General features: G+C 40.2%; 1 protein-coding gene across 2 annotated transcripts; it reads right to left on the bottom strand.

Annotated features, from left to right (window-relative positions):
- Positions 1-3,266: 3,266 nt before the first annotated feature.
- On the bottom strand, positions 3,267-26,272 carry Fem1c (fem-1 homolog C). Of its 2 annotated transcripts, none has more exons than XM_005069145.4 (3): positions 25,907-26,272; positions 24,359-25,088; positions 3,267-7,952 (listed from the first exon to the last, which is right to left on the bottom strand). In XM_005069145.4, exons 2-3 carry the CDS (start codon positions 24,900-24,902, stop codon positions 6,643-6,645), a joined length of 1,854 nt encoding a protein of 617 aa, XP_005069202.1. In that variant the 5' UTR covers positions 24,903-25,088; positions 25,907-26,272; the 3' UTR covers positions 3,267-6,642. The 2 variants fall into 2 exon arrangements, with proteins under 2 accessions (XP_005069202.1, XP_012968208.1); XM_013112754.3 differs by lacking the exon at positions 25,907-26,272 and adding an exon at positions 25,653-25,803.
- Between the last annotated feature and the right edge of the window lie 220 nt (positions 26,273-26,492).

Raw genomic sequence — 26,492 nt, 5'->3', positions numbered from 1 at the left:
AACTGAACCAAGTCAAGCCAGACCTAAAACAGACATCATTTCAGAGATGCATGTTAGGACACATCCCCAGCTTTCCTAGACTGGCTCACCAACCTCAAGACGTAGCACGTCCCAAGGGCATGAGCACATTCAGCATACACATCCCAGACTGTACAAAACTGTACTCCCACTGGAGGTGGACAATGCTTCGGGACAATGCCTGACTCCAGAGCTGGCACAGACAAAATACATGATGAGCCTAAAGGACTTGGCAGTGGTAGCAGCAGCTGGGATTGAGATAGTGACCACAAAAGGCAGATAAACTCTGGTCTGGTCTCTTGACCAGTTAGTCATTAAAAACATGGGTGTTTTCTTCTGTCCTCAGTCTCGGACTCACAAACAGGGTTGGTCAAATTGTTTAAAGGCTAGAAGCCCCTTGACTAGAAGGGCTGGACAAGACAGGTATATCTGCAATGGTCATGAAGATAAATTCACACAGATACTAAATCCCTCAAGATTATGGGGTAAACAAAGACAAATGGGGAGACTGTAATGGATGAAAAACTTCATTCCACAAGCTGGCCCCAGATATACCCTCATAACCAACAAAGTCAGATCTGCTAGCGCAACTAACTCACTGCCCTTGACTTTGGATGTCACAGTTTAGACAGACACTGGTTTCCCAATAGCTCCCTAGATCACACCTGACATTTGAATTATGGTAATAGTTGCCAAGGTTACTTTGCAAAAACTTAAAAGGCTACTTGCACTACGAATGCTGAATTTACTCAAACCTGAAAAGGTTGATGGGTGACTCAAATGAGACAAAAGTCCTCATGTTGCATCGAGCCTCTCAAGTCTTACCTGGTTCAAATCCTGCTTAGCTCTACATGCTGACCCCAAACTCCTACTCAAGGTTAAGTTGGCTTATTGCTGATTGGGGCTGGAATGCTTTTACCCCACCCTAGTGCTTTCTCAGCAGCTCAAGTACCCAAAGTCCCTCAGCCTGATCACAAGACCCAAACCAAGCCAAGACTAAGATGCTTGTGTACTACGATACACCTGCTAGGGTAAGTCAGCAGTTCCTAGGTTAAGTCAGCCACAATACTCAAACCAGAATACTTACAAAGGAAGGAAAACATCCTTCCAAGTAGTCCATGGATAATGAAACGTTATCAAACCTTAGTCTCCCCATCCTTTATCCCCAAATGAAAGCTTGAACAAAAGGAGTGGTCCAATCACCTCTTTGATCAGCACTTGCCCCTTTTTACAAAAAAAAAAAAAAAAATGAACCCCCCAGTGAAGAAGTCCAGCCTGTCTTATTCATAGTATATGGCTTGGTTTCATTTCTACTGTCTCCATACCATGAGATCCCACTGTCTGGTTTTGTGTGTGTGTGTTGAACCCAACCCAAGTATTCCAGCACTGAGCACAATCCCAGCCTTGAGCATCATGTAGTGGGTCATTTTAGCAAGAGTTGGAACAATTTAAGCAACAAAATGCCATTTTTTAGTTACAAAAAGTACATTGATAACATATATAGAAACATGATTGAGTAAATGAAAAGGATCAAATCTCCTTTACATTAGAATTCCAAGTAATACAGGCAAATGGTCCTTTCTAGAAAGTAAAGTTTAATTCTCCCCTAAGCATTGTTTGAACCTAGTGGCTTGCTTCCAGAGTATAATGTGAAATGAATGAAAAAATAGTAACTTTAAAGACCTGGTAGTTACGTTCTTAACTAAGTGACTAATGTTCACAACATCAAAGATGACAGGGCTGAAACCGTATATTCACTGAGAGAACTCAGAAGGGTAACATACCCCTCTCTAGACAACTACAGCCCTGCCCTGGTATAATAGCAAATAAATATGAATTAAGGAATGTGCTATAAGATATTTTAAAGCACTACTTTAGAAAAAAATGAAAGCTAGAGACTAATTAAGAAAACAAAAGGACTAAATGCAAATGATCTTCGAATGGGTCCAGATACAAGGACATTAGTGGAAAACTGATAAACTCTGAAGTGTTCATAGTTCACCTAATGGAAATGTCCACTGAGGGTATATGCTCTACTACATACTATAATACTCCAGTTGTTAAGATCATAGACAAGTCAGAGGTCTGTATTTTACAACCCTTTCAACAATTTCTTTACAAAATTCACATAAGCTACAGACCTTTTAACATTAGCTACCAGATAGTTGACTATTGGCCAAGAAGGTAGACTTACTAACTGGGCTTATTCCTGTAATCCCAGCACTGGAAAATGAAAACAGATACATAATAACTAACTCAGACATCCTGTATTAGTAGAACTCTCTTCACCAAAGAGAGATTTTATAATTCATAAATATAAGAGACTGAATGATACAGTTTTGGCATTATGTCAAGTCCTGGGTACCTCTTAGTTCACACCACAGCAAACAAAGTAAGACTACCCCAACTGCACTAACAAAACCAATTGTCATCAAGTCATTAAAAGGAACTCATGAGGAAAACCAACTCAATTCACATAATAATATTGTAAAGCTGTAATTTAATGAGAAAATCTTATTTAATAGGATAGGCCTTTTATAATAAACATAAAATAAAGTAACATGATACTCAGGAAACAATGATTCCTCTTAACTCCCAACGCCCAAACTTCAACGAAACATGGCATTGTGAGGAACAGGATCTCAACACATATATCTTGTTATTCAAATCCTTAAAAATAAGATACCCTTTTCCTCTCAAGCTTGGTAAGTTTTTTCTTTTAAATATCTGTGGTGATGATGTGGACAACCATTGTTAACACACAGATGGGAATAAAGACGAATGGTAAAAAGACCCCTATCAAAGGATGTACACTTGTCACAAATAAGGCACAGACAGTAATGTTCCAAAAGGGCAAAGCTATGACACTGAATTCTAATTTATACTCATGAGATTAGAATTATGACTAACTTTCTAGATCAATTAATATCTTGTATTAGATAACTTAAGACACAGGGAAAGGAACTTAGATTTTATTACTTGAAATAGGAATACAGAAAAACTACCTTCACTAGGCCCCCTAAATACCAGTGACAGTGGATGGCTTGGGCAGTTTGTAGGGCCACTGGCAGTGGGACCAGGAGCTATCCCTAATGAACTAATTGGCTTTTTGGAGCCCATTTCCTATGGAGAGACACTTTGCTCAGACTAGGTATCTAGGCTGATCCTGCCTCAATGTGGAATCCACTGTAATATATTTCCAAGTACCACTCATCAAGAATTAAAGAGTTAGTAAGAGCACACTTGGGTTTGGTGCAAACTTAATTTTATTAAACCTTACAATGCTGTGGCATATCGTTTTTTCCATTGTGTGACAATTTATTGGCTGGCATCTGGATACAGTACTTCTTTTAAAAGATACACAATGGGAACCAACAAAAGGGAGAGAAGCTAGTTGTTGAGTGATACATAAGAGGGAAAAGAGAAGAAAGAAGATGGCAAGCACTTTAAGTTTCCTTAGTACCTAACTTTAAAGTGGCCCAGGTTCCAAGTAATGGTGTTGCTGACTAGGATGGAAGAACACTACTCTTTACCCAGCCCCTGCTGGGAACTACTTACAGGGATGAACACATGTGCACATTTTGAGGGGCTCTGCTGGACAATTTGATTTCAGGAAGCTAGACTTCAAAATACAACCTGAACAACTTCTCAACTTATAGTAAATGGGGTTTTTCAAAGTAATACTTCTTTGTGAATGAGCAATCACTTAACTTCAAAATCTATCAGCTATATTGCTGAGAGAGGCTTATACTTGTCAGACTTAAGGATAAGAAGACAATGACTTGTTTGAGGAGTTTTTTGTTTTGTTTTGTTTTTGAGACAGGGTTTCTCTGTAGGTTTGGAGGCTGTCCTGGAACTCTCTTTGAAGACCAGGTTGACCTCAAACTCAGAGATCTGCCTGCTTCTGTCTCCCAAGTGCTGGGATTAAAGGCATATGTCACCACGGCCCAGAAAAAACAGTGACATTTTTAAAACTGTAGTTCATTTGCCCTTAGAAAAGAGACTGGTATCTGAATAAAATAACCATTTCTCTTTAAAAAATAATTAAATTGTAGAACATCTGAAATTCAGGGGCATTTCTAGAGAAACATTGTTGAGATTTAAACATTAATACTAGCCAATACTATCATGCTACAGTGTCTAGCTTAGTTGATTCAAATGAATACAATTAGATCATTTCCTTACCATGGACAAAAACAAACCCACAAACTTGAGAATTTTATTTTATTCAATCTCATGATTTTCAGAGGAAGACCCTAACAGCTATCTGAGGTTGCACTCCTGAACCAACTTATTCTAAAATAAAATCGTGGCCAATTTTGAGCTTCTTAACTGCTTTTTAGGAGCTCCCAATGGCATTTCTGGAGTGAGCAAACAGAAAAGGGAGAGCCACATCCTGACTGCAAAACAGCACTGTGGTTTTCAAGACTAAAGACCAGTTCCAAGTTATCTGTTCTTCTTGAAGGAAGCCACTATGTGAGGACATTCTTATTTCATACATGGTTATGAAATTCAAGTCCACCTGTCCAACAGTGAGCCTTAGGTTGAGCCTTGCACTAAGAACATGTAAGCCAGATTCTTCTGGGCAAAGCAGGGAGGCCATGTATTAAATCCCTTTAAGTCAAATTGTCATCTTTTACCCCAAAGTGAGATCAACCAAAATGGCCAAGATTTTTTTAAAAAGTAGTTCACATATAGTTTTTATACCACAAAATTACAGGCAGATGATTTCAAAAGCTAGATTTTCTAGAATATCTGTCTAAATGGCATATTATTCTTATATATAGCAGCTCAAATATCTTATCAGACTTGCCCAAAGTAAGTAAAACCTCTTCATCAAAGGGTTGAAAAGAGCCCATTGATAACTAATCCATTTTTCAATGGTAAAATTTAATTAAAAATGTAGTAAAATAAGTAAAGATACCTGTTAAAGAATTAAACCTCAATTGTTTAATGAAAAGGTCTAATGTTCTTTATTCACTACCCTTCATTACAATTACTGAATAAAGATGAATGTGATTGCAATGACAATTCTTTAAGTAACATTACATCAACCCTCAGAATAAAATATCATCCCCTAAATCCAAATGACCCAGAGTTCACAGGTGAACTGACTGGTTTTCTAGAATCAATAAGGAGCATTTCATTTCATTCAGAACATTTTTTTTTACTATATCTTCCGTGCAATGTACTATTGTAAATTCTACTGAATACAGTAAAGTGCTGAGTGATTACCTGAATCTTTTGAATTTTCACTTATCTTTTCTCAAGTCAAAAGAGCCCTTTCTGTGGTATTAACAAATCTTTGATAAGAAAAAAAAATGAGAGGGAGAGGAAAGAACGGGGAAGGGGGGAGGAGGCGCTTTCATTAAGGGGACAGAAATCACTGTGCAATCTTTTGTGTTTAATAGGGTGACAAATAATTAAGATCAAAGTAATTCATGCACGTTATCTTTAAAAGATATACATAAACTTGAAGATAAAAGAACACTGTTATTGACCTTTGATACTATGGCAGTAAATTGCATACTAAAATACCTTAATTATCTGAGATGCCTAGATCTGGCTTGACAAGCATCATGCCACTGACATGCTTTAGCCTTTTTGTAAATAAAAGTGGTCTGCAGTTCAGTGACTGAGCAGCTCAATGTGACTCATTAAGCTGTGTGATGATAAACTCTGAAGCAGATTCTCTACACCTAGGCACACCATCAGCACAAGCAGGACAACGCTGGAGCGGGAGAGGCAGGTCACTTTAGAAAGGTCTTCCTTTACTTTACTGCACGACAGACTAAGATGACAGACCTAGATTTCAACTGGGTTAATAGTTGTAATAGATTTGTTTCCCAAATTTAGCATATTAAAAACTTTCTGTAGATTGAGGAAAGAAATCAGATGTGAAGAAACAAAGCAAAAACAAACAAAACATAAAATTAAAGCTTGAGCTTAACTTGCTTACCGGCAACTCTAAAAACTGACATGCTCTACGAGTGCTCTTGAGACATGAACTTCCTAACTTAAGAACAGTGTTTTGAGTTGAAGTTGACCAATTGCTGCATAGAGAATATGCCAACACACGACAGTCCTGTTTAAGCCGGTGCATAGAGAAGATAAAGCACTTATGGTAACTGCAAATGGTGAACAAGTCCATAAGGTTTATAACCTAGCATGGATCCAATGGTTCGGGGACATTGTAGCCAAAACGGTTAGGGGAAAAAATGTGGAAACGGGCAAAACTCGAAATCAGAAGAAGGGAGCCGGGGAGGATGACTTTCAACCGTATAAAAGTCACTAACTAGTAAAGTATAAAGACATCACTGAAAACAGTTAACTCTGTCCCTAATACCCAACAGCAAACAAAACCAGAGTGGCCTTTGGCAGACAGTTTTAGAAATTTGAATATAGCATCACATTTCTCAATAATTCACAAACAATATATTATATGGTATATTTATATTAAATACTGGGAACCAATCCTGCAAATTTGATGCTTACAATGCTTTAGCCAATGAGAGCACAATGATATCAAGCTAAATGAATGCTGGTGTTATCACAACAGTGCTCATTAATGAAACAACTGTTACCAAGTCGTGCTTTAACAGTGCTGCAGTACAGTTCGAATCATCATCTATGAAGTGAAACAAAGGTCTCTAGCTTTTCTGGGATATTCCCTTTATAACATATTCTATGACTCACGATGACACGCGCAGCGAGGCACTGCAATGTGATGTGATTTATCGGCTGGATCAAATTTTTAGCTATCTCCTTCTCGTCCAGTAAGTCGCTAGCAGTTTGTTTGTGTAAGTTTGTGGCATCAAAATGTGCACCTGATTTAATAAGGAGATTCATGATGTCTGGATGGTTGTTCAGAGCAGCAATATGCAGGGGACTGTTGTCATCAGAGTCCCTGACGTTGACATCAGCACCACATTCTATCAGTATCGCAGTAACTTGCAGAGATGGAAACTTACAAACAGGGTACCGCCCTACACATGTAGTATTCTTGTCCACAGCCAGATGCAGAGGGCTGAAGTTATTTTTTCCTCTTGGGTGCAGTTTAAGAAACCTGTAGATAGTCTGCTTTTTGAAATGGTCCTGTTCTAGAGTACAAGGAACTTTTTCTAATAAGCAAATTAAGTGCAAAATGATGGAAAGAGCCTTATTCAACTGCAATGGGTCAGCTGGACACTGAGTTTGTTTGATAGCTCGCTCAATTTCAAGGACGCTTTTGCACAGTATGCCCATGAGGTCATCAAATGTAACAGTAGTACCCAGCAAGCCTTTAGCCCTGTCCTGTAGCATAAAGGAAAAGAGTTCCGCAAAAGACAGCAAGCTGCTGGCAGTCATTGGGCTTAAAGGGTCCAGATTGCTCTGCTGCATATCCAAAGCATACTTCCATAAGTTGATGCATCGCTTAAAATTTCCAGAGTCGGCATAGACAGCGCCCCTGTATCTAATGTAGTAAGAGGTATCAGGATGAGAAGGACCGAGAATACGTTCTCTAATTAACAGTGCTTGCATTCTCATTTCATCAGGGTCAGCAATGAGACCTTCCAGTTCTTCTGCACTGTTTACCTCCTTGGCATAATCATAAGCCATTATTAGTGTCTGTGGAACAGGTTTACTAATTATATTAGTCCTATCACTGTACCTCATGTTCATTGCCTTTTTCCAGTATTTCAAAGCCCCAAGTAAATCTCTTTTTTTATCTACAAATGTAGCTCCCAGAAGCTCCAGAGCATTGATACGTTCTGTTTTGCTGGTCTGGGCATGGTGTGTGAGAAAATCCACAATATTGGTGTGACCAGTCACACTTGCTGAGAGAAGAGGAGTCATTCCATAGCCATCTTTTTCCATCTTGGCACAATACATAAGCAGCATCTTCATGATGTCCAAGCTTCCAGATTCTGCACAATCGTGCAATGCAGTGTTGCCTGAAAGAGAAAGAAAAGAACACACTTTGAAGGACCAGGCTATAATGCAACCTCCCCCCAAAAAAGCCAACTGTAAGTAGGACACACTATAATTACAATGGAGAAAACAAGTATCTTCAGCACCTAATATTAGTGTCTGATACACAGCAGGAATAGAAGGAAATACTCACAAAACTTCTTGAATAAACTTCTTGAATAACTTGACTAAAATGAGTATGCAAAACAAAACAATCCACCGAAAGCCACCAGATAAAGCTTCCTTAATCAATGGCCCCTTGGCACTTTTCATTCATATTCAAATGAAAGTGATAGTCTCTGAACAGAAATGAGTGAAATGAATTTAAGCAGTTTGTAGCTTTGCTGACAGTCAAATTTCTGGGTCAGTTTCTTCATTCATAAATGAAGAATCTAGTCTTCAGAATCTAAGATTCTTCTACTTGATTTTAGTTGTGGGCAATTTTTTCTCAAAGCAACTGATTATCAAATGAGTTTTAAATTTAAAGTCAAAATTTATTACAGAGTATTCTTCATAACACTGTTCTCACAGGAGAAATAAGTTCACTAAAAATCTAAAAATATGTGTGTGGTTAATATAAACTTTCAAAGGAGATATGCAAACCCTTTTATAATGGGTTATTTCCTGTTATAATTTAATGTTTTGAGCATTCTTTTTAGATGTACTAAATGTTCTAACACTAACCTGTCACTCTACACATGGATTAAAACTGACAAAAGGCACTGGCATAGTACTTGCTATACGAGCATGAAGATCTGAGTTTGAATCCTCAGAAACATGTGAATCTGGGCATAGTAGTGTGAATCGGAAATCCCAGTGTATTTACACTAATATGGGAGGGTTTGGGAAGCCTGTGGACCAACCAGGCATATACAGCAGACTGACGAGAGCGAGAGAGACAGAGACAGAGACAGAGACAGAGAGAGAGAGAGAGAGAGAGAGAGAGAGAGAGAGAGAGAGAGAGCATGACATGGCCCATCAAGAGAGCTTTCCAAGTAATGGCACTTGCTGTCAACCCTGCTGAGTTCTGTCCCTAGGTCCTACAGAGCTGAAGGAGAGAACTGACTGTCTAGGTGTCCTCTCACTTCCACACACACCCTGCACCCCAACTTCTAAATAAGTAAATGTCATTTAAAATGATGTTTTTTTTTTAGTTACACAAAGGTTGATCTCATTTGATTTCCCACAATATCTTTAAGTACTATATGAATCATTTAGAATCTGTTTATTCTGTCCCAGATTTCAGTGATTAACAACAAAGTACTGTCAACCACCTAGGGGCAAACAGAGGTTCTGATTACTGATTGTCATTTGTTTCAAATTCCAATTAAGCATAACTACTATGCCAAGTACATAAAAAATTTAAATATTCTGAGTTACAATCCCTATTTTCACACACCTCCCAATAGATGATTTAAAAAACCAAACAAACAAAAATTTGAGCCAAAAGAAAAGGCTTGGATGGCACTCTTTCCTATTAAGAGTAATATAAAATCAAGAATAGGAATGCAACAAGTCAGTTTTAAACGAACTAAAATTCTGTATTTATTGAAAATTAGAATATGTGTATTTTGAATTCACCCATGTGCAGGCAAAAAAGTCTGTCTTGAAGACAGAGAAGAGAAGGCTCTTTCATCTAGTAATAGCAATGACAGAGCGGTTCGATTACTCAAGCCTATGTACTGAGCCAGGAGTGACTGTGCATACCTCTATTCCACCACCTGGGATTCAGAGGTGGGAAGGAAACTCAAGGCCAGCCTGCCTGGTCTATGCAGACAACACCTTACCTCAAATAAAACAATACTTTATTCATTTTTCCTAGACCATCTGTCCTTCCTTCATTTTTGTTTGCGCTTTGATACAGGTCAAAGCTATTCTCAAACTATTGAGTTCCTCCTGTCTGTACTTCCTGAATTTTGGGGTTACCAGCATTCACCATCATGTCTAATAACAAACTTTGCTTAAAAGCACTTAGGAGCCAACAGAGCAATCCAGGATGAGAAAGACTAGAAAAGTCTAGAATTGGGCAAAACTTCCCATGTTCTTCATTGGTTCTAGAAGACAGCTTAAAAAAACAAACAAGCAAACAAAAAAGCAGGCCTGTTAACAGCCTTGTACTGCATAAAGGAAACTGCAGCCACAAACTATTGGGAAATGAGCTTTGCAAACTCCCATACCCACAAACAGATTAAGTCATCATAGAAAAGTAAATCAACTTTAGTAAAATAATTGAGGGTGCTACTATATGGACACAAACTCTAGAAGCAAATATAGATGCCACTTGGAGGATGAGACTGTTACAGCAGAGCTCCAATCATGTGTGTAAATGTATATGCCCGTGGAAGCCAGCAGTGTCATCCTGCAGGTACTGTGATGGTTAATCTTGATTGTCACTTTGGCTGGACTGGAATCAATGTGCCTCTGAGAGCATGTCTGTTTAGGAAGCTAAGTGAAGAGTCAGGATCCTCATTCTACCCTGAGAGGAGAGCATCTGGTGGCATGGTACCAGAGCGTGGGATGGACAGCATGAGGGGAGCAGGCTAGGTTTTGCTGCTTGCTTTCACCCCTCTTTGTGAGCACATCTATCTTATTACTACCGCTGCTACCATCGGCCTGTGCTCACGCCAGAACCTGGTTTCTTCAGCCTTCCAAGATGGACTGAAGACCAGTGGCTCGCTCTCCAAGAATACTCCAGGTCTTCATTTCCAGATGGTAACTCCAGAGGCAATCCTCGACTGAGCAGCCACTGCTGAACTATCCTGATTTCTAAGACTATCTCCTGAAATACTGCTTCTGACTCATTTTCATGCTTTGGAATTACGGCTTTAGACATGTTGACCTTTTAGTACTGTTCCCTTTGTCTCTTACAGTCCTTTCCCACCTGTGAGTTTTCTCTCTGTATTTCCATCTGACCCACCTTCTACTTCATGAAGTTTCTAGTCTGCTGTGAGTAATCCATTTTTAAAAGCCACCCACTGATTTTTTTAGTTGTAAATGTCTATTTGGTTTTGTAGTTTTCAGATTTCCCTTTAATATCCAATTTAAAAAAATTTTTAAATGCTAAACTTCATATAAAATTTGTGTCAATAACTGTAAAGACTAAATGTCTTACTGGGCTTTTTCATAGCTCTTGTGGTTTGTATGTTCTGGTTTCTCTTTAGTGCATTATATGATGACAACAAAGACAAGTAGATTCCTGGGACTAGCCAGTCAGCCTAGCCTACTTAATACCTTCAAAGCTGTGGAGAGATCTTGTCTCCAAAATTAAGTGGAGGACACCTTTTTTAGGGTTTGCTAAGGGAGTGTGTGTTTCATATATATGAAAACTAAGGTCAAAGAGAAAAGCATTAAACCACAGAAGGCTTCCCATTTATTCTCTGCTAGAAAGTAACAAGACCAACAGCAAAGTTTCACTAGGAACAGAGCTGAGACACAGAATCACAATGAAAATCCCTAACAGAAAAGAACTGCCAAATTAGATCCACATCTTGGATAAATAAAAATAACAAACTATCAGATGCAGAAAACTAAAATACATATTTGTAGGAAAAGGCTAAATATCGTGGAGTACTTTTTTTTTTTTTTTAGCAGAAGGAATAAGTACATGGATGCCAGGACGAGGGAAAATCTGTGGGTAAATCTAAGTAAATATAACTTTCTCAACAATATCTTGTGGGCTTGAAATACTGCATAAAGTAAAATACTTGGCAGCAATATCACAAAAGCTAAGGAGAACACTGCAGCTAGCGTGTCCTAAGTCTCACTGCAGGAAAGCAAGAGATGTCTTCCAAAGTTCTAGTAAACAAGGGCAACCACTATAAAAACAGTGAGAGGATTGGGGAAGAATGTTACAAATGTGGATGTCTGGACATAACATGGCTACTACATTCATGAACTCACTGCATTTACAATTACTTGCACAGGACCAATCTAACATAAACTCCAGCAGGCAGCACTAACTAGCTTCAGTAGGTTATGGAGAACGGGAAGGAGACATGTTGGAGGTTGCCCAAGAATTAGAATAAATATGATCAAGATACACTGTATAAAAAGATAAAACTTCAGAAGTGAAAAAACACATTAGGTTCTACTTTTATAGTATTATGAAATTATTTTATTTCATTTTATTTATTTTTGGTTTTTCAAGACGGGGGTTCTCTGTATTGTTTTGGAGGCTGTCCTGGAACTCGCTCTGTAGGCCAGGCTGGCCTCGAACTCACAGAGATCTGCCTGCCTCTGCCTCCCGAGTGCTGGGATTAAAGGCGTGCACCACCAATATTTATATGACTTCTATTCCTAGTTAATGAAACATTTCCTCCTGTTGTACAAAAAATTTTTCTCCTTTAAAAAAAATTAATGAAAACCAGAATAGTGGCTCACGCCTTTAATTCTAGTACTCTGGAAGAAAAAGCAGGTCTGAGGCCAGCCAGATCTATACAGTAAGTTCCAGAACAGACAGAGATACACAGTGCCCTGTCTCAAAAAAGGGGAAAAAAAACCCACATTTATTTCAAACTGAGATTTGTCTATATATAAACTCTTTATAATCTGATAGACAATTATTTGTTACATTTACTACCAGTCATTTAAGTGATAAAATACTGCTAAATGTTGTAAAAAAATTACTATTCTATCCAAATTTAAAGATCAAAACATTATATTCTTTCTAATCATACAGGTTAAGTTTACATTCCAAAGACCATGTTTTTGACAGCTATTATCACTGATTTTAAACAATATATGCCAATTACTACACATTTGACTCAAGAATTTCCTGTATTTTAGAGCTCTTAAAACACCCCCAACAACACAATGATTGTACCTCCAAAAGATTCTAGCAGGGTTACCTTTATTATGTCTTCTACTTTCAAAGTAAGAAACAATGAAAAATAGAATGCAATGTTTAAACATAAATGCTACCAAGCATCCTAAATCAAATAAAGATATTTGGGGGCTGGAGAGACGGCTCAGCAATTAAGAGGATGTGTTCCTCTTCCAGAAGACCCAGGTTCAATTCCCAACACCCACAACTGTCTATAACTCCAGTTCCAGGGAATGCAATGCCTTCACACAGACACATGCAAGCAAAACACTAATGCACATGAAATAAAAATAAAATTTTTAAAAGTTTAAAATAAAGGTATCTGACATTGAAATTTCATGAATTAACCTTTAAAGGAAAAAAAGGAGGAAAAGAGACACACTTTGTATTACATGTCTTTCAATGCCTGAGCAAATTCATTTGAAGAAAAACAATTTCCCTTCACCAAACTCATAATGGGAACTTCTATAATTTCTCAAAAGACACCTCTATTAAGTAGACATCCTTTTAAAATTCAAACTAGCTAGCTAATGGCATATTAAACATCAACTCAAACTCTTTCTTTACAAAGTTCATATGATGTGACTACAGCTATGTATCTTCAAAACTAGATCAAAGAAAATTTAGAAGAATGAACAGGAGCAATATTCAGTGGGATGTTTCTGTGCTTATGTGTAAAAGCTTGGTTATATTCCTTAAGAAGTACTTGGAGGGAGCATTTTCACTGATATAAATGTTAAAGACTCCTGTAATTAACTGATAGTAAGCACATAAAAGAATTCATGCTGATGTATGAAAGTTTGAGCCACACAATGGGGACTGTATGTTTTTCAAAGTCAGCAACCCAAAATACTAGTGCTCTAGGAAGAATGGTTTTGAGGTTCAAGAATTCTCTGTATTCAGCTCTGCCTGGTGGTACAGAACTGTAATTCCCCTACTTGAATAGAATGCAATGTTTAAGCATATGGGTCCTACTATGCCCTGCTGTTTAGTCTAAATTTGAATGAGTCAAAGTAGGAATATAGTATATATTACAATTAAGTCACAATTTTCATCCTTGGAAAAGTTCTTAAGCCATAATCAGTGTCAGTAAACCCTATAGCTTTATCTCTGACCACCACATGTATGCTGTGACATATGTGCACCCACACATACACACTAACACAAAATAAAAATATAATAGGCAATTGTCTTAAGTCAGATATACAACAATGGGAAGCTTTGAATCTGCAAAATAATCCCAATTGCTACAAACAACATAATCAAAAATGATCCATTGGATGGGGAAAATGCTTATAAATATGTATCTGATAAAAGTCTTGTACACCCAATACAAACAACTCTTTATTGTCCCCCCACCTCAAGGCAAGGTTTCTCTGTGTAACAGCCCTAGCTGTTCTGGAACTCACTTTGTAGACCAGGCTGGCCTCAAACTTACAGAGATCCACCTGCCTCTGCATCCCAAGTGCTAGGATTAAAAGCGTGTGTGCCAACAGGCCCAGCTATATAAACTACTCTTAAAACTAAGTAATGCAAAGGCTAACTAAATAAATAGCTCGATATAAAACATACAAAAATTTATACAGAAATGACAAACACATACTTGAAGAGAGCATATGAATAGATACTAAACATTATTAGCCATGGGGAAAATATTAACCAAAACCACAATTCTAGGATGGGTATTTATAAAAAGAACAAGTGTGGAAAAATTAGGCCCTCCTGTATTCCGAGGAATGCAACTGCTCTGAAAAACAGCCTGTTACTTGCTCAAAAGTTACACAATGACCATTATAATCCTAGTCCACTCCTGGCAACACATACGTCTGAGAAACAATGAAAACATATACCCACAGAATTTTTACACAAATGCCCATGATGGCATTACTCATAATGCTGAAAAATAAAACAATAAAAGGTTCACCAATGGTCCTCAACCGTCCTAATGCTGAGACAGTTCCTCATGTTATGGTGACCCCCAACCATGAAATTATTCTGATGCTACTTCCTAACTGTAATTTCACTAATGTTATGAGTCATAATGTAAATATCTGTTTTCTGATGGTATTTGCTACCCTTGTGAATGGGTCACTCATCTATACAGAGGTATCATTTGACAATAAAAATTAAACTGACATGCTACAATTGAATGAACCTTTATGCTAAGTGAAAGAAGCCAAGTCATGAGAGACCAACCACAAAGTCTACCTGTACTTTCACAACAAGTCTAAAACAGGTGGATTTACAGGGGCATAAAGAAATTTAGTGATCATTTGAGGCTAATGCAGTAGATAATGAAAATGGAGTTTGGGGCAGGAAGATGAAAAGTTGCAGTAGTAGCTATATAACTCATTAAACACATTAAAACCCCCCACTAAATTGTATACTTTAAATAAGTGAATGGTGTGTGAATTAGATCTCAGTAAAGTTGCTTGAAAATCCAATAACAATCAAAACACTTATTATTTTGGTAAAACATAGTTTTGATCGACAGGAACAAAGAGCACACTGTAGAATATGTGTCTGAAAAATAAATAATTCATTTTTCTTCTTCAGCTTGCTATGGTTGACCAATGACTCATTCTTCCTCAACTTTGTTCTGGGCTGAGTTTACAAGTGATAGACACGAGTGGGGATGGAACACGGGCACAAGAAGGCAGATTGCTTTCCGCCCCATGTCATTTTGCACACACTGGAGGCATGAGAAATGTAGAAGCGATTTAGAATGTTAAAGGAATACCAGAAGGTTCTCTGTTTCCTTTCCCCCGTGTATATTCTATTCTATCATGGGAGACACTAAGAGGCAGGAAAAAATAAAATTAAAACCAAACCAAAACAAAAAACTAACGACAAACTGCCATGACTATTGTGTGCCTCCCTTTGTTAACTGCTTCTTCAGTCACTGAGTAGAAACACAGAAATAACACAAGCCAATGAGCTCACAACAAGATTAAACACTTTGTTGTTTCTATCTGCCAAAGTAAGGTGTAGGATGGATAAGAAAGGGTTCCAGAAGACTTGCTATGAAGTAGGGATTTCAAGACTTAAATCCCTGGAGCAGCCGGGCGGTGGTGGCGCACGCCTTTAATCCCAGCACTCGGGAGGCAGAGGCAGGCAGATCTCTGTGAGTTCGAGGCTGGACTGACAGCCTCCAAAACAATACAGAGAAACCCTGTCTCGTAAAAACCAAAAAAAACACAAACAAACAAAAAACAAAAAACAAATCCCTGGAGCACAGGAACAAGGACAGAAACCAGCTCCATCTGTAAAAAAGCTCATTTGAAGACTGAAAATAAAGTTACATCCATTTCCTTTCCAAGCTGATCTAATTCACAGGCTCCGATCTAACTACAGCTCTTCCCAAAAGGAAGGGAAAGGTGGAGGGGAGATGTTTTGGACAGATATACACCTAGTGCCTTCTTAAACTGGGTCTTTTTACCTCTGCATATCCTATTTGTCCTAATACATCAAAAAAAAAAAAAAACCAAATTGCTAAAATACCAGATTTCTAAATTTTATTTTAAGCAAAAAGATTTAACAAAGCATTGAAAAGCTGACCAAAATGAACACCATGTAGTGGCCATATATACCTAAGAGCAAATACATAAAACTTGGGACGACTGTCTTGAGTTAATGGGGCTGCCAACAACTGGGAAATAGGCACATCCCATATTGTTTATGCTCACCAACCTTAGTTTAATTCTGTGAGAATTCAAAGTTTTAAGTTCAATCTCCAAAGAAAGCTAGCCACACAGCTATTTCTCATGAACTCAGTTTACACATCTTCTATAAAGTTCAAGTAGCAAGTCAAGTATTCCTGACGATTTATAGAGACATACGGACAAAGGAAAAACAAGTCAGGAGCAACTTGAAGATCTGCATTAAAAATGCTAACGAATTCAACTAGTAAATTATTTAACCATTACTAAGCCAAATTAAAGCCAGACATCAGAGCAGCATAAAGGTTTAGGTCCTTCTGTTCTGCATGTAGAGGTACTGAAGATAACCAATGGCTGGTAAACATCCCCAAGCTCAAAAGACCAGAGAACTAATTCTAACAGTATTCAAGTACACTGAAATAACCTATCTGCCACAACAACAAACCCTACCCTAGTCTATTATCTTCAAGAGTTTTTAATTTACAAAGAGCTTTTACTAGTTGAGATTCCCATACACTTACAGTGTGGAAAAAGTATTCCTCCCATAGTCTCAATACACAGCCCAGGGGCGATCCCCAAACTTAGGATCCTCCCAACTTAGCCTCAAAACTGCTAGGACTACAGAAATGTACCACCACACAGATAGGGCTTTAAAAAGAATGATAAAAATAACTGAGTCCCTGATGAATCTACATACACACTCTAAAATGTTTTTACTATGGGAAAGAATGGAACAATACCTTGGGTTTGCTTTGAACTATTCAGAGATGACGAAATGTATCTTATTTTAAATATGTGTACACTACAGTTTGATATAGTCTCTTCATCTGTGTACATATGATTACAATACTAAAGAATCAAAGACAAAAACCTGCCCAAATTAAGTCTCAAAAATCTTTTAATACAATTATCTGTCACAGAGATTTTACTTTTTTCTGAACCCCTACCAAGTCTATCCACCACACTACTGATTTCTGTATAACCTTTTAAATTTATGTTCCTATTCCCCTATACACACAGGGCTTGCCATAAAGAGTTTACCTTAAATCCAACTTAGCCATTTAGCAAGCCTACTTACCAAATGCTGTGGACCAGATTCTTTCCCTAATATACAAAATAAGAAATACATGATGTCTCCGACCTCAAATGCTCACAGGGTACCAAAATGCTCTTTAAATTCTAGATATTTCTCTGCTGAAACATTTTGCTGGGTTACTGTTTTTGTCAACAGGACACAGGACAACATTTCTAGGAAAAGGGCCCTAAAGTCATTTGTGACAACACATCCATCAGATTGCCTGAAGGCAAGCCTACAGAACCTTTTCTTGATTAATGACTGATGTGGAAGATCCACTGGGCCACCCTTAGGCAAGTGGTCCTTTATAGAAGAAAGCAAGCTGAGCAAGCCAGTAAGCAGCTCCCCCACATTTCTTCAGTTCCTGACATGATGTCTCTTTATTATGGCCTATAATGGAGTCGCATTGGCTAAACCCTTTCCTCTCCAAGTTGCTTTTGGTCAGGATTACCACAACAATGAAAAGCAATCTATGATACCACTACATGACAAACAATTTTTTTCTTCCCCCCAAAACCACCCTTTTTCTGAGACAGAGTTTCTTTCCTATGTAGTCTTCCCTGGCTTTGAATTCTAGGATGAAAGGCATGCACCAGCACACCTGACTCAAAGTTAAACTTCTCCACCTGAATTTATTGCTTTTTATAATCTAACCCTGGATGCCTTTTGGTCCTTATTCATATCCCTACATCCCAATTCCTGGATTCTGGAGACATTTTTCTCAACATGCCTCTCCATATCATTTCCTAAGCCTGAAAAACTATCAAAACCTTTCAACACATCTCAACCCAACATCATTTTACGGAACATTTATTTTTAAAATTCTGTATCTTACAAACTATACTCATGTTTTAGGATTTTAAGAAGAATTATGTGTATTATGTCTAAGAGGTGTTTGTAGGTAACTGCAGAGGCCAGAAGACCCTATAAGATCTCCTGGAGCTGCAGTAACAGATGGATGTGACCTGCCCAACACAGATCCGGAATCAAACTCAGGTCCTGTGAAAGAGCAACAACCACTCTGAAGTAGTGATCTAGCTCTCCATCTCCCTACATTTGTGTCTGTCTCCACAAAGTACTTCAGTCAGTGCACACCCATTTAGCAGTCGTAGCTCAGAGCCTCCAAAGTGCCACAATAATTATCTCATTACCAACTTACTTCATCACCTGAATATATAAAATGACTGACCCATGAGTGAAGATATGATGTCTTCTAGGCCCAATTTCCAACCCAACTAGAGAGTTGCTATTACTGGTCTGCAGTATCTAGTCAAGCACTCTAGCCTGCTAAATTCCCAGCAGTTTGGATATAAAAGCAGACATCAAGGGATTAAGTAATTTTACTTAAGATCTGCAAAATCAAAATTCCAAGCATACACAAAAACAATCTCAAAGGAAACAGAAGCAAAAGAAGCTAAAGATGACTGTAAATGTGAAGTGCTAAGTGGCAGTTGTGGGGGTTAATATAATCTCTTCAGATTTGGAGGTCATTGGTTTTAAACAGGAACCAGCTTGTCTCAAAGATCAACTGCTGGGGCTGGAGAGATGGCTCAGTGGTTAAGAGCACTGGCTGCTCTTCCAGAGGACCAGGGTTCAACTACCAGCACCCACACAGCAGTTCCCCAGTTCCAGGGAATCCCACACCCTCACATAGACAAATGTGCACATAAAATAAATACTTCTAAAAATCAACTGTTATAGGGCTAAAGAGATGGTTAAGAGTATGGGTTGCCCTTCCAAAGGATCTGAGTTTGGTCCCCAGCACCCACATGACAGCTCAAAGCTGTCTGTAACTCTAGTCCCAGACAGTCCCAGAAGGATCTGACCCCCACCCCCCAATCTCTACAAGCACAGCAAATCCATGATAGAGACATACATGCAGACAAAACATCCATATGCATAAAATAAAAATAAAGATCAAAAAATTAAAAAAATCAACTGTTATGTTAAACTAGCAAGATACTCCTGAGTATTTGAAATATTTTTCCCCTTATGGAATACTATGGGAAAAGAAGGAACCCACTGCCCTTTAGGAAGTGTTGTTAGGGTAAACTCTTTCCCATACATTTGATAGTATCTGCTTATGAAGCTATCTCTAAGATCAAACCTTAAAGGCAGGGGATCAAGAACAGGGACCTTGTCTAACAGCCCAGTGGCATACTGAGGAACTGAAGTGCCATCTTAACTAATGAATCAATTCTACCTTCCCTTTAAATATATTCAAAAATGCCAACAGTCTGTTAAAAAGTAACAGGAAAAGTTTAAGTAATAGTCACTTGTCAACTACATATTAAAAAGGAAAGGAATGAAGAACTCTCTTATATTTTAAAGTAAGACCAAACAATATATTGGTATTATTTTTCAGAGTACTTTCCAATGCATGACATATAATATAAGAAACTGGGCCAAAGAGGTAGCTCAGAAGTGCCTCTCATGCACGAGACCTTGGGTTCCCAGGTCTCCCAACCACTAAAAAGAAAATATATTCTATTCTACACCTAGTCTTATCAGCATTTATCACTTTTAAAATAGAGCTGAAAATTGGAAGAAAACCCTTCTTCACTGCTAAGTCAGGTATGACACTCTCTGCACCAGCTTTAGGTGGTTCCTCTTCTCTGATTACCAATGACTTCCCTTTCCCCCACAACCATAAACCTAAGCATCAATCAAAGAACAATTATCAAAGAATCAAAGCTTCAGGATCAGAGTACAGGAAGGCCAGTGTGTGTACAGTGGAATCTGTCGCAAATATTCATAAAGAACCATGGCCCAAAACAAGTGGCTTCACAAAAAGGTTAGTACAGCATACACAAAATGATAAAATCTGTGTATGCATTTAAAACTGAAGGTATCTGAAACAACACTTGGTATAACTCATTCCCTACTTGTTTTATTTTGGGGGGTGGGAAGGTCCAAGACAGGGTCTATCTGTGTAGCCCTGGTCCTGGAACTCACTCTGTAGACCAGGCTATCCTCAAACTCAGAGATCCTCCTCCACTGACTTAACAATTGAAAACATACCCCAATTTGACTTCTACATCTGGCTGTATCAGTCATAGGGACATTATCAAACTGATAAAGCCTCACCAAGGCATCATATCTTTTAGCCATTCCCCCACTTCTTTTAATTATCTTTAAGCATTTCCAATATTGACATGACAAAACATTCTTTACTAGGATTAAAAAAGTCTAGTCTTGTAACCCATCAACCTACCTATAAGGACAATCAAGAACAAGAAACACACCGAAGAATGCTTACAAAGCACTTGTTTACCATCAAAAGTCCCCAGCAGTGTAAGCTCCACTAGAAGAGCATACACTTTTTTTGGGCTCTTTGGGACAGGGTTTCTCTGTGTAGCGTCATTTGTCCTGAATTTGCTCTGTGGACCAAGATGGCCTCAAACTCAGATCCGCCTGCCTTGGCCTCCAGAGTGCTGGGATTAAAGGTGTGCATCACCATTGGCAGGCAAGTATGCAGTTCCTGAACCAAAATTACTTTGAGATTTCATCTTATACCCATCAGAATGGCTAAGATAAAAAAGTAAGTGATAGCTCGTGCTGGTTAGGATGCAGAGTAAGGGGAGGGGAGCACTCATCCATTGCTAGTGGGAGTGCAAACTTGCATGGCCATTATGGAATCATGGGGAAGATAGGAAATGACCTACCGCAAGATCCATCCATAGATACCACTCTTGGGCATATACCCAAAGGATGCTTCATCCTGTCATAGCTCTTGCTCAACCATGTTTACTGCTGCTCTATTCCTAACAGCCAGAATTTGGAAACAATTTAGTTGTCCCTAAACAGAAGAATGGATTAAAAAAAAAAGTGACACATTTACACAATGGAGTATTATTCAGCTATAAAAAAAAAACATGAAATTTGCAGGATGGAACTAGAAAAAAAAAACATTCTTAGTGTAGTAACTCAGACACAGAAAGACAAATATGATATGTATTCACTTATATGTGTATACTGGCTGTTAAATCAATGATAGCCAAACTATTATCCACACAGCCACACAAGTTAGGTAGAGAGTAAGGGACTGGGGGAACCACCAAAACTCATGAAGAAGGGGAAATGGAAGAGATAGCTATGGATAGACGGGTGGGGGGACACAAGAATCAAGCAGGGAAGGGAGAAGGAGGTGAGGGGGGAGCATGGGGAGAGACAGCTAAAATTAAGGGCCATTTGAGGAGTAGTATGGAAACCCAACACAACAGAAGCTTCCTAAATATATACATAAGTGAAAGCAAGCTAAAAGAAAGTCAAATGGGGAAGACAGCCCCAACTGACCATCTCTTGTCACCAAATAAAGCTTCCAGTACTGGGACTGGGTTATATCTAACTGAGTTGTTGGTCAAAGGGGGTCCAATGGGAATCCCCAAACAACCCAGGCTCTTGCCAAGACTATGTTGCTCTCCACAAAGTGATGGTAAGGTCCTACTGCTGAAGACAACACCTTTACAATTCCCTAGATATGGAGAAGTAAACTGGCACCTATAAAGAGTCTTCACCCCATACTCTAGCATCTTTGGTACCAGAAGGTACTATGCACTATACATCAAAAGAGAAATGTAAACACCAAGCCAGCCACTAACAGTGTGATCTACAATGGTGTACTGCCTGCAAGATATGCTACTGCAATGGCGGCACAAAGCTTGTGGAAATAGCCAACCAATATCTTAAATGCCCAATCCATGAGATTGAGCCCATACCCAGCACTGCCTGGATGACTATGGGTCTGAGACTCAACAGCCCAGAGACCTAGGGTAAAACCAAATACTCTTGTCCTTAGCGCCTAATGATATTCTACTACTATCAGTACCTTGCTCAGTCATCATCAGAAATGCTTCCTCCTGCAAATGGGAAGAAAGACAGAGACCCACAGACAGACATTATGGAGAGAGTGAGATACCTTGGAACACTCAGTCCTAAATGGAATGTCTCCACTAAATCCTTCTATGACTGACAGATAAACTCAAGAGACTGAGGCAGCATGCACAGGTCTAAAGCAGGTCCCCTATACATATTGTGACTCCCGGTTCAGGGTTTCTATGGGATTCCCAATTGTGCAAATGGGTCTCTGTTTCTTGTGCCTTTTCTTAGCTCCTTTTCCTTCTATTTGTTTTTGTCCAATTCCAATGTATTAGTTTTTGTTTTATCATAGTATATTATATTATTATTCCTTTAGAAGTGTGAATGTTTTCTACTGAGACAGAAAGGAGTGGATCTGGATGGGAAGAGAATTGAGGAAGAACTGGGAGGAGAGAAGGAAACCATAACCAGGATATAGAAAAAAATCTACTTTTAATAAAAGGAAAAATACTAAAGAAACTGTATATCCTGTAGTATTAACTATCCTGACAAGATTTAATTATTTTATAAAAACATATTAAAAATGAACAAGCACATCTATCTCATTACTACACAAAAAGAGGAATGCTAAGTTCTTGAAATTATGGAGCTACCATTAAGAATTTAAAAAACAGGTTATAGAACAAGATATACCTTTGAGGTAAACCGTCACAAACACGCTCAGTAACCATACAGTGCCCCACAGCATGCCTGCCCTCTGGCACAGCGCATTCTTTGCTTCATACTAGCTATTCTCACACAAGTGTGTCGATTCTCATTTCCTCAAGAATATTCACAGCAGGACTACCTAGCACAATCCTACATCAATTCATTATGCACATTCAATGAAAAATTGTATCAAGCAAGAATGAGTCAGCCATGTTTGCTGAAACCAAATGGCATAACCTAGAATTAAGACGCGCGCACACACACACACACACACTCTCTCTCTCTCTCTCTCTCTCTCTCTCTCTCTCTCTCTCTCTCTCTCTCTCTCTCTCACTCAGGTGTGGGGGTATTAACCAACAGCAAAAGCAAAGCAAAGGAGGGGGTGCAGTCTATCTCTAGAAGAATGAAACAAACTGTAAATGATTGTGGTCTTCTACAGACGTCGAGAAGGCAGCGGTACTGAGACATTTTTCACTGTAAGCAATGCAAGCCAATACATGATGTTTGAAAAATTCTTCACCTGATTTATGCTACTGTTAAATCTTAACAGCTACTGCTGTGCGGATTTACTTAAGTAAGATCTTCAGGTTATCAAACTGTGCAGACAAAGTCTCTTTTTAAGGTCTGAAGAATTAGTAGCCTATTGCTGTGGAAGTTATACTCATCTGTAAACCTAAGGTCTTCCTGACCAAGGTCCTTAAATTGCTGCCAGCAAATCCACACTGGTTTAACCTAGTCCGGGTTTAGCTTTTTCAGCCCTGAGCAGGTCTTTAGAATCCATTATCTGTTTTACTACATTTAATACATGTTCTACATAAAAGGATTTCCTATTGGCCACAAATAAGTGGAATGGGGAACAGATATCCCTTTCAGATTGAATCCTTTCAAGGCAGTGTGGTGTAGCCTTCTATGACAGAGTAACAAATAAATGCCCACCTAGAATAAATAAGATGGTGACTCACTACTCCAAAGTGATTCTAAAAAAAAGTTCAAAACAATGCATTGCATTTCACTACATTTCTTTCCAAATGGATCAAATTATGAGCCAGAAAGGTTCAGTTCACCTGCCACAATACACTCTGGAACCTTAGGGAAGACAGAGAAAATGTTGTTTAACATAGTGTCTGGAATCCTTTGTCACATTTGCTTAATGCACTCTCAAGTAACAGAGTCAAGGAAATACTGGAAAGGTTACCTAATAAACACAGTTCTGTCAATACAGGCCTACTCAACAACGTTGCTGAAAATTAACAAACTTCCTGAAAATAAGAGGCAGTCACTTAAAAAGAAAAAAAAAGCTGAACTCACCTTTAACACTTTTTCTATTAACATCTGCCCCCTTTTCAAGTAAATACTGAGCAATCTCTTTGTGTCCTTTGTAGCATGAAATCATCAAGCATGTATGCCCATGTCGGTTGGACACCTCCAAATCGGCTTTGTGTTCTACAAGGTACTTCACTATTTCCAAATGGCCATCGAAGCACGCAGCTCGAAGAGGAGTTGAATTGGTTAAAGTCGTGTTGTTGACGGATGCTCCGTGATTTAACAAAGACTGGACAACCTTCAGGTGTCCTGCTGCAGAAGCGGCCCACAAAGGGGGGGCCCCCTCGATGGTTTCCCCATCGAAATTGACAGAGCCCCCGACTTCTATGGAAGCACTGCACTGCTCCAGAAGGAACTCCACCATGTCGAGGTGTCCATATCTAGCAGCCATCAAGAGTGGTGTGGCCCCATTCGTTTTTTCCGAGATCAAGGAGGAAACCTCCTCTTTAGATTTGCTAGCCAGTAACTTGGTGAGGAGCCGGAGTTTGCCATCGCGCGCTGCGTTGAACACGGCCGTCTTTAGATCCATTTATGTCCTGTCGGGAGGCTGAGCTTTATTTATCCCTCAAAGCAAAACTCCAGCTTAACTCTCCACGCAGGCAAGTTACAGGAGCCAAAGTTCAGTGTTAGTCACCGCGCCCCAGAACGGATGTAAAACCACCGAGAGTATGTTGGGTTCTATCGCACTCCAACATCGGAGAAGCCGAGCACCAAACTAGAAATTAAGAAAGAAAGAAAGAAAGAAAGAAAGAAAGAAAGAAAGAAAGAAAGAAAGAAAGAAAGAAAGAAAGAAAGAAAGAAAGAAAGAAAGAAAGAGAGAGAAGCAGTTTTAGTATTTTCCTTACAAGTAAAGGCAAAACACAACACGATTTGGGCTTTCGTATTTCCTAATTTGGGGGAAGAATCAGGAAAAAGGCCCTACTTTAGGAACGATCTGCCCCCCCCACCCTTCCTTCAAAAGAGATTCGAAAGGAAGCTACAAAGGAGTTCTCACGGGGACCAGACTGTTTCGGAGGGAGGCAGTTTGTCCCCGTGTGCGGAAAATGAAACACTACAGGCAGTCGGTTCCCTCGTGTCCGCTCTAGCCAGCCCAGCTTTGTTCTGGTTTGGCATTTGCACACGCCCAGCGAGTAACCGAAAGCGGCAGGAGCCGCGGCGGCGGGCTCCCAAGTGTTTCTTTCTGGCATCTGCAGGGAACCCGCCGAGGGCGCGCGCGAGGCTGGAAGGCCTCATGGTGGCCAGGATGGGTTTCGACAGGGAACAAAAAGGTCAGACGCACCAACCCTCGGCCCGCTCACGCTGAAACCTCGCCGGAAAGCCCTGCTTCCCTTCAAACTACTCGAGGCGCTCAGGAAATCCAGCCGCCTCCCAGCCTGTCGCTTCGCCCGCCGCCGACGGCTCGACGGCCGCAATCGCCTGTCACCTTCGCCCCACCCCTCCAGCCGGGCTCCGCGGCCCGCACGACACCGCCGGCGGCCTTCCGCCCCGCCGCCCTCCTCCCGCCCGGGGGCCCCCGGCCGCCGCCACCTCTACCTGCCCCGGGGCTGGTACTCCCGCCGTCCGCAGCTCCGCCTCCGACCGCCCCTTCAAATGGAAACCGTTGTCCCTGTCGTCGCCCGGACTGGCCCGCTCCGCCTGCGGCCGCACAGCTCCTCCATGCCCCGCGCCCCACGGGAATGAATCCGGCCGCGCTGCTCGCTCCGCCCCGCCCCGCGGAGCTGTCTGCACCCGCCCTCCCAGGCCGTTCGCGATGCAGCGGCTGCCGCGGCCGGTGGTGTAATGGGCTGCAGGCCCGGGGGCCGGACGAGCCAGCGCACGGCTTCACATTACTGACGCCGCCGCCGCGCCATTGGGTCGAGGGAGGGCGGCGGCCGCCGCCAGCAACCGCCTCGGGGCGGGGCTGGGCAGGGCGGCGGGGGCGGGGCGGCGGGAGGGGGCGGGGCCTGCGCGAGCCCCACGAAGGACGCGCTTGCGTGCGACGCGAGTGGCGGGAGCGCCGCCATACGAGGGTGCGAGGGCCTGAGACCGCGCTCCGGAAAAATGCGCCTGCGTGCTACGGAAGGGGCGGGGACCTGAGAGGGCTACCCTGAAGACGCGCCTGCGTGCTATTGGCGAGGCG

The sequence above is a fragment of the Mesocricetus auratus genome, unplaced genomic scaffold (genome assembly GCF_017639785.1).
Source record: "Mesocricetus auratus isolate SY011 unplaced genomic scaffold, BCM_Maur_2.0 Super-Scaffold_6730, whole genome shotgun sequence".
Lineage (NCBI taxonomy): Eukaryota > Metazoa > Chordata > Mammalia > Rodentia > Cricetidae > Mesocricetus > Mesocricetus auratus.
Note: the sequence above shows the minus strand (reverse complement) of the source record. Positions and strands in the feature narration are given on the sequence as shown.